The 20,963-nt window shown below is 44.6% G+C and overlaps 1 protein-coding gene across 4 annotated transcripts in view; it reads right to left on the bottom strand.

Annotated features, from left to right (window-relative positions):
- The window catches only part of PPP4R1 (protein phosphatase 4 regulatory subunit 1), a 49,686-nt gene continuing 28,723 nt past the window's right edge, over positions 1–20,963 (bottom strand). For all 4 annotated transcript variants that reach the window (XM_056138138.1, XM_056138140.1, XM_056138139.1 and 1 more), the window contains 10 exons: positions 17,275–17,768; positions 11,442–11,614; positions 10,149–10,244; positions 8,419–8,604; positions 7,472–7,633; positions 5,489–5,589; positions 3,129–3,249; positions 2,911–3,045; positions 2,063–2,204; positions 1–1,073 (listed from right to left, as the gene is read on the bottom strand). In XM_056138138.1, the coding sequence (XP_055994113.1) occupies positions 910–1,073; positions 2,063–2,204; positions 2,911–3,045; positions 3,129–3,249; positions 5,489–5,589; positions 7,472–7,633; positions 8,419–8,604; positions 10,149–10,244; positions 11,442–11,614; positions 17,275–17,768 (1,774 nt within the window). In that variant the 3' untranslated portion in view covers positions 1–909. The remainder of the gene's footprint in view (positions 1,074–2,062; positions 2,205–2,910; positions 3,046–3,128; positions 3,250–5,488; positions 5,590–7,471; positions 7,634–8,418; positions 8,605–10,148; positions 10,245–11,441; positions 11,615–17,274; positions 17,769–20,963) is intronic.

Below are 20,963 nucleotides of genomic sequence, written 5' to 3'. Positions count from 1 at the left end.
TACAGGTCACAAATTGCATTTATTTGCAGACATCCAGAAAACAATCAGAAAAGTGTATATATATCTCTGTATAGATCTTAGTAATAAATTTTATTTGGACAAGAGAACTTGTGCCAGAACAGTCTTGAACAGCATGATTAAGGGCTGCGACACTCTCGAGAGTGGTCACAGATAGGACAGTAAGTGAAGGAAAAACCACTTCAGAGCCGACCATGATCCAGTTAAAAGCGCCTGACAGAAAGTGGACGTGCTAATGCATTTCCTTAGGTCATGACCAGCATGAAAACAATCAGAACACGGATACTCAGCAAACATTCTGGAAATGTGGACAGCAATATGCTGCATTTAAGAGTTAAAACCAGATTCTACTTTAGTGTTAGCATCAAGCCCTTAGGATAAAAACAAACCAAAAAAACCTCCTTTCCCATTTTATATATGTCAAAAACTATTCACACTGAGGCAGTGCTGGGCAGCGGCCCAGCAGGCCTCGCCGCACGGACACGGCCGGGACTAATACTGAAGGTCTTTCCCTTCCTGGCTCTGAGGATGCTACCGGTGCGGAGTCAGGAGAAAGCAATGCAGGTCTCCGGGAATCTCAGCCCTTCCGTACGGAAATGCTCTGCCAATTCAAGTTTCACTCGGTCAGGAAGACGGAAGGATTTAAGGCTTCGGTGACAAGGATAATCCTCTGAGAAATTATTTTCCCTTACAGTCAAGATAAGATAATAGTGTTTACTGTACTTTCTCTTGACTCTGAAATCCCTGGTGTCCTGGAGGCAACTCGCCTGCGATTGAGTCTGCAAGAAAGGAAGGTCCCTCCTCCTCCCCAAGCTGTCCCCGGCCACATTGCAGGGACTGGCCACAGCTCGGCTCTCCGGGAAGCAGGAAAGACCCCGAGGGGGATGCTTTCTAGTAGGTCGAGGACGCTGTGCTCATGGCATCTTCTGAGAGTTTGGTGCTGGCAGGGTGGGTGCTGGCGAAGTACTTGACGTCACTGTCACGGTCCATCTGAAGAGCCATGATGGTCTGCTCGACCGCCTCCAGATGGCAGCTGGCAGAGGCCAAAAAATAATCTGGAGACAAAGAGCAGATCACAGGTGAGGGAGCACAAGCAGGCCAGACCGGTCATCCAGACTGACGTTACATGAAAACGTTAACTGACAGATTCATTTCAACCACGTATATAAGCCTAAATCTATAGTGATCAATGGCATTCATTTAATACATTTAAATGAAATAAAATTCAAATACATTAAGTCAGTTACTTATATATTAATGTACTTAATCTATCTTGATAAAGTGATAATACCATTAAAGTTTTATACCATATATAAATTCCATGCACCCATGGTCTCACACATGCAAGGCATGACCTCTTATCACTGACTCACATATCTGGTACCTAAACTTTGCTGTATCACTGACCGTAGTAAGTGGGAAAGCACTCCTGATACAGCCACACCAGAATCTTCTCTACTTCACTATTTCTATTCAAATCTATTAAATTCTGAATCACTTAAATGATTCCAAAGCAAAAAGCAGTATGTACCCATATTCTATACTGTCTACAACAAAGTTCTTGTGGTGCTACATTCGTTTAGTTCATACCTTTCAACAGGTATTTATTAGGTATCCAGAGGTTATTATAAGTAAAACGATAAATCTAGATGAATTTATCATTTGTAGCAAAACAAACTCTGGGGTATTTGTCTTCTTACCAAAGAATAAAAATGAGAAAAACAAAACGCCTCTTAGCCCCACATGCAGTAGGAGAAGACAAGGTGGGTGTATCAAAGGTAGTTTTCAATTTAGGTTTCAATCCTAAGTGACTGTTCAATTTATAAAACAAATTTTGTATTAAAATTAAGAACAGCAAGAGTGATGAGTGAAACTGCCTTTCCTCACTCTTCAGTACTCTTGTGCCCCTCTCAGAGCCACAGCAGCTTACAGGGCCGTCTCTGATCAGATGATTTCTATGAGCACAGCCAACTTCCACTCAAGACATTCATCCATTCAGGCAGGCTCCAAACCACCCCTCCTCTCCCGAGCCTCAGTCACCCACCTTTCTCTAGCAGAGTCTGTCTTAACGTCTTCGCCAGGAGCACTCTAACATTTGGAACCCTGTCATTTGCTAAGGTCAGCAAATGTGGCATCAGATGCACAGCAAACTGGTCCATGGGAAGGCAGTCATCTTCAATGACAGTCTGTGGGAAGGAATGATGCTTTAGAGCTGCCCACCCAGTCCAATGAGCACTTTAGTCGTTAATCTTCCCGTAACCCAATGCTATTGAGTTTACTGCCCCCCACTTTTTTTTTTTTTTGCGGGGAGGGGGTACACCCAGTAGTGCTCAGGGCTACTTCTGTGCTCAAGTATCACTCCTGGCAGGCCCAGGCAACCCTTCTCCGTGGTGTTGGGGATTGAACCCAGGTCAACCGCGTGCAAGGCAAAGGCCCTATACACGCTACGTCCGCCCTGGCCCCTAATGCGCTTCAATATTCCAAGTTATTGGGAATGCAAAGCAAGAAGGACATCACAAAGCACATACACATATACATGCATACTGCATGGTCTGTGAGCTATGGAGACCTGGGGTGCTGCTGGTTTAGTCATCTTTCTGCACTATGAGCTACGACCCCGACTGCCCTCTAGTGGACAGCACTGGGGATGGCTGCTTCCTAAAGTGCCCGAGAGCCCCCTCAGGGAACCCCGTAGAGCCAGAGGACGCAGCTAGATGGATGCTCCTAGCTCGGAGCTGTGGTGCTGGGCTGGGCCTGGCTGGCTTGCTGCGCACAGCAGGTGCTCCAGCCCTCTGGGCTTTGCTCCCTGGCCCCCAATGCTCGGAGAAGCTGTGACAGAAGAAACACAGTTCAACACAGAGACTATGTCACAAATGATGCACCCTTGCTTACCTGGCAAACAAAGACGAAGGCCTGCCGGCCAGACCACTTAGGACATCTACCGAAATTCTCCACAAGCTCATTGATGAGGTCCACTCCAAATGTGGGTGGTGTGGCCATGTGTAGCTTCTTCACCATCTCACTGACCTAAGGCAGAATAAAGAGGTGAGGAGGAACTTCCCCTCAGATTCTACAAGTGTGCTACTCGACAACGGAGGTCCAACACATACCAACTTGTAGGAAATCCAACGAACAGAAGAAACTTTGTCTGCACAAAGATTCAGAGCAATGGGCCGCAAATAGTCATAAATGTCTCTGGGGCTATATAATTCTAGAAGCAAAATCAGCTGTCTGCAAAAGTGAATTGCAAAAATTAAAATTGCATTACAAATAAAAAATAAGACTATGGGAAACAGCCTGCAATCATCTAAACTGTAATATTGGGCATGGACAACTTTTTCTCTTTTTTGGTTTTTTGTTTTTTTTGGTTTTGGTTTTCTAGGAGTAACCCTAGAGATGCTCAGGATTACTCCTGGCTCCGCACTCAGGAATTACTCCTTGTGGTGCTCAGGGGATATGGGATGCTGGGGATCGAACCCAGGTAGGCTGCATGCAAGGCAAATACTTGCTATCCTATTGCTCTGGCCTGGACACAGAGAAATTTTATGACAATCACATACAATTTTGGTAACTAATTAGGACTGGTGTGCAGGGACATCCCCAGCTGTTCTGGAAATGCATCTAAACCACAGAGCACCTTCTAGGAGCAGCTCGTTCCTGTGGCAGGTAAATTAAGCAGACTGTGTGAAATCGAGTGTCTTCTGGGGCTTGAGCTAGAATCTCCAACCACAATCATTTGGAACCCATTTTCCCCCATAACCTTTGTTTAGAAATCACTGAGAAACCTGCATTTCCAAATACACCCAGTCACTAAGGGCGCCTGTTCCATGTATGACTGGAACTTGACCGTTCCAGCACCCACCAGGTTCATATGACAGGTACACCTGGGACAGAAATGACTTCTACCTGTGTTTATGTTTAAAAATCAGTCATAATCACAGGAAGCAAACTAACAAATATGATTTTAAATTCTGTAGCAATGAGACACAAAATCACTGTCTTGACAGTATAAACTCCACACACTGGCAATGGCCTTCCCCAGGACATCAGGGTCAGGAGGCAGAGGAGGCCCGGGACTGGAGGATGGCTGGCCGGCAGTGGGGACGGGGTGGAAGCGTGCCCACCTCCTCAAGTCTTTCTCTAATGCAAAGTCCAGCTCTGAGCTGCTGGTGAAGGTGCAGGGTGGTCTGTCTGCCAGGGGCACATCTCCCTGGCTCCCATCCACTGCGTTCCCAGGACAACTGGGAGCACAGTGAAAAAACTCTCAGCCTCAGGAGGGACAATCAAGTGTCTTAAGCTAAGAGCCCTCACTGACACTGGCTTTGCTCAGGAGGGGCAGGCCTGAACACATGGTAGGAATTCTGAAAGCTCTGCGCCCCACCTCGTAGGGATTGATACTGAGCTAGAGGAAGCGTCCATTCTCCACTGTACAGAGGCGGGGGCGGGAGGGCCTCGGGAACTCAGGGGTACAGGGTGCTTGCCTTGCACATGATGACCTGGGTTTGATTCCCGCCATTCCATAGGGTCCCCTGGGTCTCACCAGGAGTAATCCCTGGACACCAGACTGTGTGGCCCCAAACTTCCCACTCTTATCTGCCCTCTCTACCCCCTCAAAGATCTGGACTGTAAGACTAAGCTTACCAGGGAGAGGGGCCCCGGTGCCAGCATAGCCATGGATGGCCCAAGGCAGCCCCCAAAAGTCGACAATAAATGCCCAAATAGAGTAAGATGTGAACAATCAGCACAACTCACAAAAAAGCCAAGTGGTAAAACAACTCAAAAGAAGAAATAATATAATTGATAAGTGAATATAATCATATAATGGAGTACTATACATTTAAAATTAAAAAGGAATGAAGTACTGATAAATGCTATAGTGTAAATGTACAATTTCAATTATACGAAAAATCTGGAGTATGAGAATACACAGACTACCCTGGGTCATGCCAACTGTGCTGAGGTGATGGAAGGTACCGAGAGGCTGTTTCAGGGCCAAGCATCTGGGTTTCCATGTAGGCTGAGAGCTGTGATGGCCACACAACTGTGACTACATTATCACCAATGGCAAATATGTAATTATTTTACCATTTTTTTAAAAGGGGAAAAGAAAAAAAAGCTAAGAAAATTCACTGCCAAAAAGACATTACAAGAAATGTGAAATGATTAAGAGATGGGGCTGGAGCTAATCAAGGGAGTGAGGCCCGCACGGGTTAGGCGGGCACCCCAGGAGCCCCTGAGCCAGGGTCCGGGCAGCACTGAACCCTCAGGCCAGGCACTGAGCCCCCAGCAGGGTGGGCCATGGACTGCTGGAGGGGACTTGGTGTTTCCTAAGCACTGTTGACAAAAGGCCCCTCTTTCCCAAATTAAAGTGAGCAATGCCTGAATTTACACAAGCAATAAAGAAATACAGAAAAGATAAAGCGAGGCAGACTACCCAAAACATAATCTGAGACCCTGCTGTTGGACTTACTCAGCCAGTTCAGCTCGAAAGCGCCAGTTTCTACTATTATCTGTCACCAAAAACTCCTGAAGTTGATAAAGGTATTCTCTTCTCTTATCAATATGGAGAAGCTAAAGGAAATTAAAAACAATTTACTAGAATAAGGCATAGATTTTATTCTACTAGACTGTTTCAAACAATTACAAATGATAAAGTCAACTCTTGTAGAGGAGGTGTGGAAGATGCATTTAATTTTTTAGGAACTGGTCAGCTGATTTTTTCCTGAGAATCCCAATTTACTTTCAAGCTGCTTGTTTCCTGTGCCTGCAGTGTCCTGGGCAGAGCACTACTCAGCACCTTCCACCGCGCTCCTAACTCTGATACCCAAGAACTCCTGTTGAAGGCGATGGCATTCTTGTTTACATCTGTGAGCCAGAGGGCGGCACAGGGATGCACAGAGCAAGTTTAGCTCAAGAAGTATTTTTTGGAGTGGGGGAAAAAAAAAACAACCTAATAATTGTCCTATAAATATTTTAAAGTATCTATAGTCAACAAGGGAAAAACATTCCCTAAACTCACGTGATTAGAACAAACTGAGCTGTATGTCAAAAATTAAGAATGACACTGAAAGCAAAGTCTAGATTTGAACTTAATGCCCTGTGGCCACACATCTTTGAGTTAGATTCTTTTATCTTTTTTGTTTTTTTGGGTCATACCCAGCAGTGCTCAGGGTTTACTCCTGGCTCGGTGCTTAGGAATCCCTGGTAAGCTCGGGACCATATGAAATACCAGGGATCGAACCCAGGTCAGCCACAAGGAAAGTGCCCTACCAGCTGTACTGCTGCGCCAGCCCCAGCACACTCAGGGTTAAAATGCAATTCCTGACAATGCTCTGAATGAAGGGTAAACCCAGAAAGGTTTTAGATAGATATTTCAATTCGACTTGTGCAAATATTTGCACAAGTCGAATTGAAATGTCTATAACAGGTATCTGCACTTCTGTGAACAGCACCGGGATCAATACTTTGGTACCTCAAACCTTAGGACTCTTTAAGAGTCCGTTTCTAGGCCAGAGTCTGCGAAGCTGCAGTTTCCCAGAGGAAACAATCTGTACAGTCTGTGTTCACCTGAGACAGATTCCTTCTCAGAGGGAGAGGGAGAGGGGAATTCTGTCCTCCGGAGTGCCACAGAGACCTCCAGGCTTTCAAACCACTTGTTACATGTATTTAATCCCTGCAGTTTTGGGGGGATGCCTCCCAAGCAGGCTGGGCAATTCAGGCACAACAGTCAATGCTTGGGCCAGCGGCATCAGGGAAACCACACAGGGCCAGGAACTGAGCTTGAGGCCCAGTGCATACTGTTCTTTGACTACCTCACAATTCTCTCCAGAATTCAGCAATTTCAGGGGTTGGGAGGGGAGGGGGGTGAATTGTACAGGGAAACTCCAGGGCTGGAGTCAGATCTAGTCAGGTCTAGAGCTACTTCCCCTGACCAGCAGGAGCCCTGTGCTGAGCTGGAAGTAGCCCCCATGCACCGCCCACTATGGCTCAACCACCCCCAAAGTCAGAGAGGTGTAATTATGATTGGAAGTTTACAAGCCAAACGTAGCACAATTACTTTTAAACTAAAATGACACTAAATGGGGCTGGAGAGAAAGCACAGCAGGTAGGGCGTTTGCCTTTCACACAGCCAACCTGGGTTCAATTCCCAGCATTCCATATGGTCCCCAGCACTGCCAGGAGTGATTCCTGAGTAGAGAGCCAGGAGTAACCCTTGCGCATCACCAGGTGCGACCCAAAAAGAAAATAAATAAAATGACACTAATCAAACTGATCTAAAAATTGGACTATTTCTTTTTAAAGTTACATCTCACCAGTGACTCGTGGCTACATATTTTATATACAGACCATAAAGAAATCTGCATTAGATGCTTGGTGATAGCTGAAAATAAATTTTAGACCTACAGTGGTATTTTGGTATTTAAAATTTTATACAAAAGAAATCAATACTTACTTTCAGAAAATCATGCAAGTGTTTAAGGATACCTATCCTGACTTCATCAAGGTCTTTCAAAAATCCATTAAAGATCGGAACCAGATCTGCAGCTGTCAACTGATCTCCAAGAATGACTGCAAGCTCATGGATGGAGAAGGCGAGAGTTCTTCGAACTTTCCACTGCAGAAGCAAAAATAACTGCATTAATAAGTGGAAAGCACTTAGATTTAAACTTTTACACAAAATATGAGAGCAAATTTATATCTGGCTTAATCACAAAAAACATCAAATAGGACAGTAAGTAAAAATAAACACTAGGCCTTAAATGGCTATTATGCATTTTTCAAACTTGCCAGAAAGCTGCAGGTCCCCGCACAGACTAGCACCACTTCCTTTCTGAGATGAGGGCGTGGCCGGGGGGTGGAGCGTGTGGTGTTCTCTGGGCAGCCCAGCTGCCATTACACTCTATCTGGCCCCATACCCCACAGCTTCTCTTAGGTCACAACACACCCCACCTGGCTGTTAAATTGGTGTCACGAAAGACTGAGGACAGGTGTTTGTCCCTATTAGTCCTGGAAAGGAAACCCTGAACAGAAAGGTCCTCCCTCCCACTCTGAGGTCGCTCTTGTGATGACTGGGGTCGCCGACTGAGCTGTGTCGCTCACACAGAGCTGACAGAGACCCTCTCCCAGGCTGTGGCACTCGGGACCAGACAGCAGGAGACAGGACGGTGGGCATGACCAGATGCGAATCTGCCTGGGTGAGGCCTGGAGCAGCTGCGCATCTGTCCTGGGGCTGTCTGGGCCAGCCTGGGCTCAGGTCATTTACAGGAAAGCCGTGCTGTTGCTTTAAGTTCTCCGGAACCCACGTTTCTCTGACTGTAAGCACTTGTTAGGACAGGAACGGAAGTCCTGTTGGGAAGGTAACACTGCCTGTTTCCCATGCACATTCCATGTCCTGCTCACCTGCATGTCCGAGGCCAGAGTCTCGTACGTCTCCCTCAGGCAGTGCCAGTTCTGCCTGCCCAGGGTCAGGGCCACGCCAGGCAGGCTGTACGCACAGTGCTTGGCGATCTCTGTGTCCACAGTCTGTGCGCGGGAGGGGTCGGTCATCGATAAATATTGGTCTAAGAGGTCCTGAGGGACAACATCCTAATGCAGAAAAAAGGACAGTGGACAGTAAGCACTCTGAGGTACTGTAGCCTAGATTAGGCAAGCTTTATTTTTATTACTGGGGGAGGTGATGGGGATACACTTGGCAGTGTTCAGGAGCTCTGCCTGTATCTGTTTTCAGAAGTGACAGCTGGCAGTGCTCAAGGGACCACATGTAGGTACCAGGACTGTCATGAGCAAGGCAAACACCTCACCTCCTGTACCCTCTCTCTGGCACAACAAACATTTTAAAATGTAAGCATATAACATGCCATCTCAAATAGTAAAAGAAAAAAATAAATCTCAAAATACCAACTTTCTAATAATGGAAATAGAGTTAAGAAAAACACGCCAAGGAAACATACACATAAATGAATAAAAACACCCATAGGAGAAAAAAAAATCAGTGAGTGTGGCTGATTATAAGTGACTTATAAATGGAGTAAAATGAGCACATGTGCCATAAGCAACATGTTGTTTTAACAGGAGACATTCCTGGCTGTGCTGGGGATGTGACTCTGGGCCCCACGTGGGCGCGGCTGCTCAGGCCACGGTGAGCTCCACAGCTGGGGTCATAGGCTGCAGCTGCTCAAAGGTGCCAACATGGACACCACTCCTGCTGTAAGGGCCAGCCCCTGCGTCCCCCTGGGCCGCAGGTCGGGGCAGAGCTCTCTTCACCCTGCGGGGGACAGAGGCCCAAGGGAATAAGCCACTTGCCTTTAGGGAGAAACTCTGCAATAACCTACACAAATGTAAACTGTGTGTATATACACATACACATAGAAAACATATAACCCATTTGTGTGAAATAAACTTGAAATTCAACTTCATGGCATGACATAATCTATGTATTTACTTAAAACGTGCCCAAGTGGAGAAAATACTAAGAATACTGATTCCATTTTTAAAATGTTTGTTTTTGGGTAACACCCAGCAGAGCTCTGGGGTCACTCCTGGCTGTGCTCAGGGGACTCGGCGTGGTGCTGGTGGCTGAAGCAGGGTCAGCTGTGTGCAGTGCCAAGGGCCTTAGTGCCTGTGTCTCTCTGGTTCCCGAGCTCCATTTTTAACTAACAGAAGAAATAAAGATGGATCACACCAGAGCCTGACGTAGGAGATCTTGAAGCAAACAACATGCTCAGATAAGGACAATACATGTAGCAGTTTATGACATCACAATATAGCTAAAGCTATCAGCACCTACGGAATTACTGGGTATAGCCCCTTCTCATCATGGAGCATAACATAGCATGATTTTCCAAAAAAGAAGAGAAGACAAAAAAGAAAGTATAAAACTATCACATACTAACACTCCTGTAGAAAGATTTTTTTTCAACAGATACAGAATGATCTCTTTTTATTGTGGGTATAAAGAAACATACTAGGCGTGAACAAATGGTGGGGGCTTCTCTCAGACAGAGAGGGACTGGTATGAACTTGCACAAACAACAAAATGAGACCCCTCCGCACATCAGGGCGAGACCTGGTGAGAAACAGTCTTAAAGCAGACGGTAAACCACACAAGCGAGAAATCTCTGGTTACTTACTTGTACTTTTGATCTCCTTTCCTCATCAGGGCTAAAACTACTATTGGTGCTCAAGTCTGAATCATTGTGAATGTAGCGAAGAGTGGAGTCCATATTCTGTTAGGAAAAAATATTGACTTAGAGAGCTGGTCTGGCTTTAAGTTTCCCTCACTGAGCTATCTTGACTAAGTTACTTACCTTTCGAGAGTGCCAGGACACATAAGTACGTATAAATTCTCCTGTTTTCTCTTGAAAGTTTATAAACATATGCAACAATTTTTACTAACTTCCACTGACTATATCAAACCTAACAGGCTGGTAAATGAATTCCAGAATGAATGTAATTAAAAAGTAAATTTAGAAGTAACTTCAAAATTGCTTGCAAAAGTATTTAGAGGGTACTTTAGTGAACTATTTTGGAGGCACGGGCTGTCATATGCTTTTATTATTAGTAGTATTCCTAATTATTAATTCCCAGTTTCATCCGTTTTCTCTCTTGAGAGTCCAAAAGAAAAATAAAGCACCTTTTAAAACACAGGTAAGCCACAGTATTCAAATTGTCAATGACATTAAGTGGTCAAGATTTCATTAGGAAGCACTGAAGCATTTACACAAAACTTGTTAAAAACCTGACTTCTAACCACTCTAACGGAAAACAAGAGAAACCCCCACGCGTGCAAGGACCTTCTCGCCAGCCCGACATGATGCAGGCGCCCTCTCTCCTGAAGCGACTCATCACCTGCTTCTGGCCATCAGCGCTACACTGCTCCCTGCTTGTGTACAGACAGGGGAAGGGACTAGGGGCCCTAAATGTCGCTGGCCTGGTTGGGCTGCAGCAGGGATCTGGGAGGCTGATACAGAACAGCTCCAAGGACACGGCAGAGACGATGCGGGAACAGTACCCACCCTCACTCTCCAGACTCCAGATAATGCCACTGGCCCTCCGCAACTTGGCCTCAAGTCCCGATGTTCCGCTCAGAATACTGTGTTGCTTGCTGCAGTGAAATGGTCCGATCAGAAACAAAGCACCTCTCCGAAAAGAAAAGGGAAGAGTTAATGATTCTTGACAAAGGGCTTTGTCTCCAGTAAGACTATTTCACTGCAGGGAGCTACGTTCGCATGGCGGCTACTCTAAGCTCGTCATGTAGACAGGACTGGGCTCCTCTTGTCCAAGCACTTCTAACAGGACAGAGTCACAGAGACAGGATGAGGACACTAGCGAGTGACTACAGTGGCCGGCTACAACACTATCCCCAGCAGAAGAAGGTCCGAGGCGCAGCTCTCGCGGGGCAGGCACGCGGCTGAGTGTGTTACCTCCACAGCATCGCCGATCAAAGGCACGGAGGAGTCATGATTCAGCTGACAGTCGGGTAGCTCATCGGCGACCAGCTCGTCTGGCGCGTCTCTTCTCTTTTCTGCATCGCCGGCCTCGTCGCAGGAATCCAGGCTGGAAACACGCAGCGCGGCCGAGAGCACGTCCACTTGTGCTGCGGGCAGAACGGGAGAGGCAGGTGAGCGGTGGCTCTGCCGGGGAGGACGCTGCTATGGTGAATCATTAGTCCTCCAAGAGGAAAAGGAGAAAACGGTGTGCTTTCGCGAGATTAAAGATGTTTATCCACTACTGTACATTATTCTGCGTTAGTAAGAGGAGAGAATTCTATCTAGTTTAGGCGGGACCCCCAATTGATTAAGAGTCAATTTCAGAGTAAGTGAACTATGTTGTGGTAGTGCGCGAAGCAAACTGACAAGGCTTACTTACTAAGCTATTTTAGCAGAAGAGCGCCACACAAACCCTGCCAATATAAAACAACGGTAATTACAAAGATTTTTGTTGCAGTTAAATTTTTAACATCTCAAACCTTAACCCAGTTCTGCTGCATTTCATTCTAAATGTGAGATTAGTGATCTGTCCCAAACACCAAACTCCAATGGCTCATGGTAAGTGCAACAAACAGAAATGACCACCAAACGCTAGCATGCAGCAGATGTCGAGGTTTCGAACTGCACCTTCTTTACGAAAGGGATTAAAACTAATGAAAAGCATCCCTCCACTCTCCCAAATAAGAAATTTAGCAAGATACGGCGCTTAGTATAACTTCGAATAATGATCTATCTGGGTGCTGAAAATAGAGTAACTTCAATTTATTTAGCACTGCATTGCCCCCCCCGTTGTTCATAGATTTGCTCAAATGGGCACCAATAACGTCTCACAACAAAGTGTGAGACTTGTTACTGTTTTCGGAATATTGAATACATCATGGGTAGCTTGCCAGGCTTTGCTGTACAGGTGAAATACTTTTGGTAGCTTGCTGGGCTCTCCGAGAGGAGCAGAAGAATCGAACCCGGGTCGGCCATGTCGGCTGCATGCAAGGCAAATGCCTTACCCGCTGTGCTATTGCAAAAAAATTTATTTTGGGGCCATACCTGACAGTGCTCAGAGGTTACTCCTGCCTCTGTACTCAGGGATCACTTCTGGCAAGGCTTGAGGGACCATGTGGGATGCTGGGGCTTGAACCTGGGTCGGCCACATGCCAGGCAAATACCCTCCCCACACAACTGTCTCTCTCTGCTCCCTTAACTTAATTTGCAAAAAATCAGTAAGTTGTCCCCAGTGTACTTAAAAATGTAAAGCAACCAGTGGCCAACCATTGAGATATGCTGTCACTATGCTACAGCATTTATAAATTTAATAAATTTACTACATTATATTAGGTATTTACCTATAGAGAGTTAATTATGGAGAATGAGGTTTTATAGGATTAGATTTGCTAAATTAAAAAAATCCAAGGTATTTAATCACAAAAAATCAACATATGAAACTCATCCTGATCCTTCGTAGAATTTCAGCTTCAACATAAACAAGGGCTTTAATCATTTAGCTCCCCTCCTTCTTTTAAGTTCCCCATATTAAATTCAAATAGTAGTGAAAGAGAATGTACAGTGCATAGCACTGTCCTTCCACTGTTCATCAATTTGCGCAAGCGGGCACCAGTAACGTCTCCATTGTGAGACTTCTTGGTGTGGGCAGGATACTCTCAGTAGCTTGATGGGCTCTCCGAGAAGGACGGAGGAATGGACCCCAGGTTGGCTGCGTGCAAGACAAATGCCCTACCCTTGTGCTATCGCTCCAGCCTATACAATGCATACGGGCTAAAACATTTTGTTCCCATAAAATGCATTAGAAGGGGTTTGTGTGAAAGTTCCGTATTAAGTTCAACGCCTACTGGGCATCCGCCACCCCCACAATGAGCTGGCGGGGCTGCTCCTACGATCCTTGGCAAATCACACACGTGCAGGAGCACCCTGCAAAGAAAAGGGTCGAATTTGTTTGCCGGGTCTGAATTGGAAAGAATTAATCTATGAATCTGGGCATTTTTTCCTTTTGCTATGTATGATGCAGCCATTATAAATCAAGCTGCTGCAATAATCCAACGCAGTCACTGTTCAAGGTCAATCAGAATTAGCCACCTAGTAATCTCAACTGCCTGGGATTTGGAAACTGTTTTTTTTTTTCTTTTTGGGTCACACCCAGCAATGCTCAGGGGTTACTTCTGGCTCTGAACTCAGGAATCACTCCTGGAGATGCTTGGGGGACTATAAGGTTGCCGAGAATAGAACCCAGGTCGGCCGCGTGCAAGGCAAACACCCTACCCACTGTGCTGTCGTTCCAGCCCTTGGAAACTGTGTCTGAATGATGCCAGAAAAGCCTCCACTCTCCTAGTATCTGGAATGTGGACACCCTGGCTCCCTTTTGGCCTTCCATGTAAAGTCTCTTTTCTTTGTTCCTGACAGGTGTATATCAATCTAGACCCTGAAAACACTATATATATATATATATATATATATATATATATATATATTATTTTTTTTTTTGACAAAAACTTGTAAGAAAAAAGAAAAGCATCACTACTTTGAGGATGGTAAAAGCTACATGAGCAAGACTTTAAAAAGCAAACAAAGCCTTAGAAGCAAAGAGTGCCTATGACTTGAGAGAGCTCCTCAGGACACGCCCCCGGGGGAGTGCAGTATGGTGCAGAGGTCTGCAAAACGGAACCAAAGGGAACCCAGGCCTGTGAGCAGATGCTCTGAAATGGCCAAGGTCCAAGTTCAGTGCTGGCACTGCATCCCTGCCCCTCCCCGCTGGTCATCACGGAGAGCGACCACCGTGCTGAAAGGTTCCTCTGCAGACAAGGGACTCACCCTGGAAGAACGCTTCCCAGGGGCAGGAAAGCAGCACTGCTCTGCACGTGTGAGGCCTGGGTCAGATCCCAAGCACTACCACAAAAAATGGGAGGGAAAAAAACTGCCCACCCATCTATCCAAAACAAGGGGGAAAGACCTACAAACACCACAATTTAGTCTCTGATCAAAACTCTCCAACCTGGGTTAAATGTCGACCTTCTGAAAAGGGTATTTTGGGATCAGGGAAACAGCAAAGGGAAGGGCTGGAATACAGGGTTTGTAGGCAGGAGCAGCAGGTTTGATTCCCTGTACCCCATGCCCCCCCCCCAAATAAATTTAAAAGCAGGCATTTGTTTGGGCTGGGCCAGCCCGAGGCCGCGTGCTCACCATGCACTCGGTCCCCCCCAGCACTGAGGGCGGGGTACGGGGAGCAGCGGTCGCTGGACCCCAAACACCACTGGAGGGGCACCCCTTCAGCCCCGCCCACAAAGGCAGACTCTGCCGGTGGAGGAGGTCACATGCAGTCATTCCTGCTCTGCACTCAGGAGTGACTCCAGGCAGTGCCGAAGGACCACGAGGTACCGGGGCATCATTTTGGGGGGAGGGGTCACCCACCTAGCAATGCTCAGGAGTTATCCTGGCTCTGCACTCAGGAATTACTTGTGGTGGTGCTCGGGGGACCAAGGGAAGCCAGAGATTGGCTGTGTGCAAGGCAAGTGTCCAACCCACTGTCCGCTGCTGGCACCAGGGTACCGGGATCAAACTCAAGCTGGCTGCGTGCAAAGCGAGAGCCCTACATGCTGTACGTGGCTGCAGCCCCAGGTAGATATTTTTGACAGTTTGAAAGAAATAGGGCGCATGCCTTGCACGCCACCGACACGGCCGACCCGAGTTCGATTCCTTTGCCCCTCTTGGAGAGCCTGGCAAGCTACCAAGAGGATCTCGCCTGCATGGCAAAGCCTGGCAAGCTACCTGTGACGTAGTTGATATGCCAAACACAGTAACAAGTCTCAGGATGGAGATGCTACTGGGCCTGCTCGAGCAAATCGATGAACAATGGGAAGACAATGACAATGACAGTGAATGCTCACAATGGCCATATAAGACACCCAGTATTACGGTATATACCCCTCTTTCTGCAGCACTGTGGACTGAACCCAGCACAAGGCTCAGACACCCTTTAACAAAGTGCACTACAACATTCACCACTAAGGAAAGTCAAACATGACCTTAGATTTCAATGAAATCCAAAGCTCATGTCATGCAGCCTCAGCCGCGCTCCCTCACCCCACCACACCCCTCCCCACACCACTCCTCCCCAGCCCCCTCTTTCTGTTGCACCACTCAGCCCTTCCTGTTCTTTAGGCTGGGGGTTTTGCTAGGTCTGTTGCAGCTGTCTCTGAGTGCCTGAGGAAATACTTCACTCACAATCAAGACGAGTCACAGTGAGCAGGCTGTGAAGTATTGCCCTCACGAGAGAAAAGAACACCAGGACAAGCATAAACACTATCAGGTGTAAAAGATAAATGGGAAACAGAACAGACTAAGTTTTGATACTTAAATTTACCAGAAGTCTGCAAATTCACAGTACTGATTATTTGGGGGGGGGGGGGGGGGGGGGGGGGGGGAAACGGCATACCCAGTAGTGCTCAGGGATCTCTCCTCATGGTACTCAAGAGGACCCTCTGCAATGGCAGGGACTGAACCAGGGGCAGTCACATGTGAGGCAAGCGTCTTAGCTCCTGTACCATCTCTCCAGCCCATGACACAATTTTTTTTTTGGTGGGGGGAGGGGGGTTTAGTAGTGGGGGGAAACTCCCGACAGTGCTCAGAGCTTATTTCTGGTTCTGCATTCAGGGACCACTCCTGGCAGGCTTGGAGGACTATTATGAGGTGCCAGAGTAAGCCGTATGCAAGGCAAGCACCCGAACCACGGTACTATCATTCTGCCCCAATCCCCAGTACAAGTTCAGTCCAATAGTATTAGGCTTCTTCTGATATCCTGAAGCCTGCATGCATGTGAAGTTGTTTTTAAAGCAAACCATGCATATTACTTACAGCTTACTTGTTAAAAAAAAAAAGAATTTTATATGTTGCTTATTCAAATTTCAATGGGTACTTATTAAAGTACCTATCATGTGGCAGAGGACTAGCAAATTATACAATGCAATGAAAGTTCCTGAAATAGGCTTAAAGCATAGCTGGTAATCTTTATTTCATAAGAAAACTATGTAAGAAATACAAACAGGGGTCAGAGAGTACCCTAGGTAAGGCACACATGCCTTGCATGCTGCCAGCCTGGGTTTGACCCGGCCCCAACCAGGAATGATCCTGAGCACAAATCCAGGATTAAGCCCAATGCACAGCTGGGTGTGGCCCAAAACAAAAACAAATGTAGAATTATAATTACTGAAGTTAGAGCAAATAAACAAAACTTGTCAAATATTATTAAAATGTATTTTAAACAAAAAGCTGAAAACTGGAGTCAAATATTTTTCAAGACATCAGCTGTTGAACACCCTTAAAAGAAGGTCTAAATTCTTAGTTTCTGTGTCTCATTTCTCATAAGGAGATGAGAATTCAGTACTTGCTGTACCATCAAACACAATCTGTCATTTAAAAAGCCACAGAATATAGAAAACTAAAAGTAAAGCCACAGGACTTTTGTAAAAGATAATCTATCGTGAAAGATTAATAGGATGTTCTACTGAAAACTCTATTCAGTGAAAATACAGTGAAAATTAAAGAGTGATTTGTAAATTAACACAAATCTATTATATGCTACTTAAGAATAAAGAGGTAACCACATCTTAAATGAAATTCTAGGAAAATTAGCTTAATTTTCCTAAAAAAAAAAAAAAAAAAAAAAAAGACACACCAAAATATAAAAGGTAGTTTTTTCTAGGAGACAATGCCAGAAAACAATATATTTAGAATCAAGAACTTGAGTGATGCTTCATCATACCTTTGACATCTGGGTCATCAATATGGGGCTCGAGATTTTCTATCATTTCTTCAAGTTCCTTTCGGGTGGCCATGGGGATATTTGGAATACTTGGTACAGTGACTTCACACGATGCTTCAGGGTGCTCTGGGCTGCATTTTTCCCCAGAGTCCTGTTCAAGCTCGATATCCAGATCGATCTCAGGAAGAGGAGTCCTCCAGAAATGGAAGGAGTTGTACAACTCCTGATCTAAGACAGCGGAATCTTGTGAGCTGGGGTTACCAGGCTTTTTATCATTCTCACTACTAGCTGCTTCCTGAGGAGTTTCTGAGGACAAAGTACAAAGTAAAGAGCTGTCCATTGGAACATTTATTTCACCTGGAGATTTCTTAGATGTTTCAGTATCCTCTTCCATCGTTTTTTCCAGTTTGACACTGGAATTATCCACAAAGGGATCGGAACAATCATCTTCAGGCCTGATCTGTACATCCTCTGGCACTTCTTGACTTTTGATCCTTTTATTGTTTCATTTGGGGGAAAAACATGAAAGTATAAGAAAGTTACTGAAAAAAAGTCAATGAAACATCGTCCAAAAAAGCACTTAGACAAGCTAAGTATTAAAACTTATAGACAATCCATTCAAATTGAGTGATTTATGTATGTTACAGATAATGCTTCTTTTTCCATCAGAGGGTCTGTATTCAGAGAGGTACACATCCGTGAAGCATAAGTCTAGATATGAAAATATATTAGTTGGAGAAGATAACATTCAAGAATCCTGGGATTCTACAATACCATGTTGATTTCAATAATTAAAAGCTACAGAAAAATAGTAGGAAGATAAATCCTCCAGTAGATTTTAAGTAAAATTCTTAAATTATTTGATTTTTAGGACTTGTGCTGCCATTCTGCTTAAATGATATGCTAAAAGCTAAAAACACATTTGTTTACATAAAAAGAAAAGGAAAAAACAGTATACTTCATCAGAAAATATCTACTCTCACAAAATATATTAAAATCTGCTTACGTGTAAACACAAAGATATATTTTTTCTTTCACACTTTGCAGTTCCCAAAGATTTTCCCGTAATGTCATAATGTAAACAATTAGGACAAATTTCTAAAGTTTAGTACTTGTTAAAGCACTGTACTCATGACTTTAACTCAGGCATGACAGTTTTAGTTTTTAATGTTTATCCCCTCAAATTTTATCTGACTCAAGTAAATTTGACAAACATGGATTGAGCACCTACTAGGAGCCAGGAACTGAAATCTATATTGATTCATATGTGAATAAGATGCAGATCTTGCTTGTGAGATTAGTATTTAGGTACAGAGAGAGGTCTAAACACATAAGCAAATAACTGTGAGAGTGGTAAGCAAGGAAGTACACACTGAACACAGGAAGCAAGCCAAAAGGAATGGAAACAGAAAGGCTTTAACGATTTGAGTTACATCCAGAAGAAGCAGTGATCATGAGACAAAAGAGCAGCAAATGTACTCAAAGAAGCAACAGCAGATGCAAAGGTCAGAGTGGTAGAAGAGGCACAGCCTTCTCGGGAAAACAGAATGACTTCTTTCATGTCTAGGAAAAGAAAATGATGGATACGGCAGAAAAATTCAGGAACCAGTGAATTCCATACCAAACCCCTCTGGAATTGATCCCACAGGCTATGGGAAATGATGCAGAATTAAAGGAATTACAGTTTTTGATGTGTTATTTTTGAAAGACCAATTGATGCAGTCTAGAAAATGGGTTGGAGGAAATACAGGCAGGAATAAAAGAATCTCCAGGTTACGTAAGACACTGAACACAGGTGATGACACTCAAAGACTCGAACACTTGTTGCATGCTGGCACTACAACAAGGCAGGGATGACCATCCAGAAGTGCAAAGTTCTGCTTCAGACAGGCTCAGTAGGGCATCTACGCTAAAGTTTAGGTGGTGATGTCTATGGAAAACTAGCTGGCCACGAGAGACAGATATGAAGATTATCAGTTGAGGGGAGTGTGTTTGAGCCGTGGATGTGTGTGATGAAAGAAAAATGGATAAAAAAATATAACCGTCATGCAGACAAGAGCGAGGAATTTTTAAGCAGTTTTTCCTCCCTGCTGTCCATTTATGCATATTTTTAGGTTTAGGGCAAAGGGATGAAGTAGCTGAGAAGAACAATGTCTTTCTGAGATAAAGAAAGCTTCTCAAGAACACTGCTTTTATGGGTGAACGGGGAACATCTTCCTAAGAAGTATGAAAGGGAGAAAAGGACACAGGCAAATCTGTGAGCAAAGAAAAAGCAAAGATGATTCTTGAGATAAGTGTCTCCACATATACAAGAGCGAGCGGAGAGGATGCAGAGTAAGAGGCAGAACAGCACTGCTGGGCATGAAGCATCCAGTCTGCAAGGGCTGGCCCCCAAAGCCACCTTCATTTTGTTCTCTGAAAGAATAGTTCAAAAAACTACCTATTTTTTTTTTTAAATCTTAGTACAAAAATGTCATTTGCAAGCATACTACACAGCACTAGTATTTTAATTTGTTCTTTCCCTTTTGTTCGTGTAACCATAAAAACATGTCCTGTCACTGTCACTGTCCTCCCGTTGTTCATCGATTTGCTTGAGTGGGACCAGTAACATCTCCATTGTGAGACTTGTTACTGTGTTTGGCATATTGAATACTTCATGGATAGCTTGCCAGGCTTTGCCGTGCGGGTGATATACTCTCGATAGCTTGCCAGGCTCTCCGAGAGGGGCGAAGGAATTGAACTCTGGTCGACCGGGTCGGCCATGTACAAGGCAAACGCCCTACTCGCTGTGCTATCGCTCCAGCCCATAAAAACATGTAGTATTTGTAAACAATGAAGTTCTGCTGCAACTTGAAGAAATCAAACTTTACTGAGTCCTCTGGTGGTAGAGCTAGGGTGTTGGAATCACATATGTATGAAACCATCACTACCTATACATCATTATGAGTCATAGTATCTTAATGAAGATTTTATAAACAAGAACTAGACTTCAAATTCTTAAATTCTTTTTCAAGCACTGGCACATTAATATAAAACAGCTTTTAGGGACTCCATTTTTTTTCTCTCATGCTTTTGGGACAGCACCTGGTGGTGCTCAGGGGTTACTCCTGGCTCTGCACTCAGGAATTACTCCTGGCAGTGCTCAAGGGATGTGGGTTGCCAGGAACTGAACCTGGATCACTTACATGCAAGGCCAGCACCCTCTCTGCTATAATAAGGCTCCAGTGCCATGGACTCAAATTCTTACTATCATAAAAATGAGTGATTTTAAAACTTAGCATAATGAGTAGTTTAGTGAGGATAAAAACTAAATGGGGTAAAATGTTTTAAGATTTCATCTGTTATGTGAGGAGTTTAAGAAAATATGCAAAATGAATCTAAATAAAAAGCTACTCAGTATCTAAAACTATTTCTTTTTTTTTTTTTTAATGTAGGAGTACTGCTATTTATTCAGCCAATGATTGGGCTGATTGAATTGGGCATGAACTCCACTCTAAAACTATTTCTTGGGTTTTGAAGTACTTTATTAACTTCACCATGGCATGCAGATTAAAATTTAGTATTCTAGGCAGCAAAAAAACAGTGATAACAAATTTACTCAGTGTCCAACCTTCAACCTTTTAATAAAGTTTTTAAAAAGTAAACACATTTTTTTGTTTGTTTGTTTTTACAAGGAGATGCTCAGGATT

The sequence above is a fragment of the Sorex fumeus genome, unplaced genomic scaffold (genome assembly GCF_029834395.1).
Source record: "Sorex fumeus unplaced genomic scaffold, SorFum_2.1 ptg000128l, whole genome shotgun sequence".
Classification (NCBI taxonomy): Eukaryota; Metazoa; Chordata; class Mammalia; order Eulipotyphla; family Soricidae; genus Sorex; species Sorex fumeus.
This window is presented reverse-complemented; position numbering and strand designations above follow the sequence as displayed.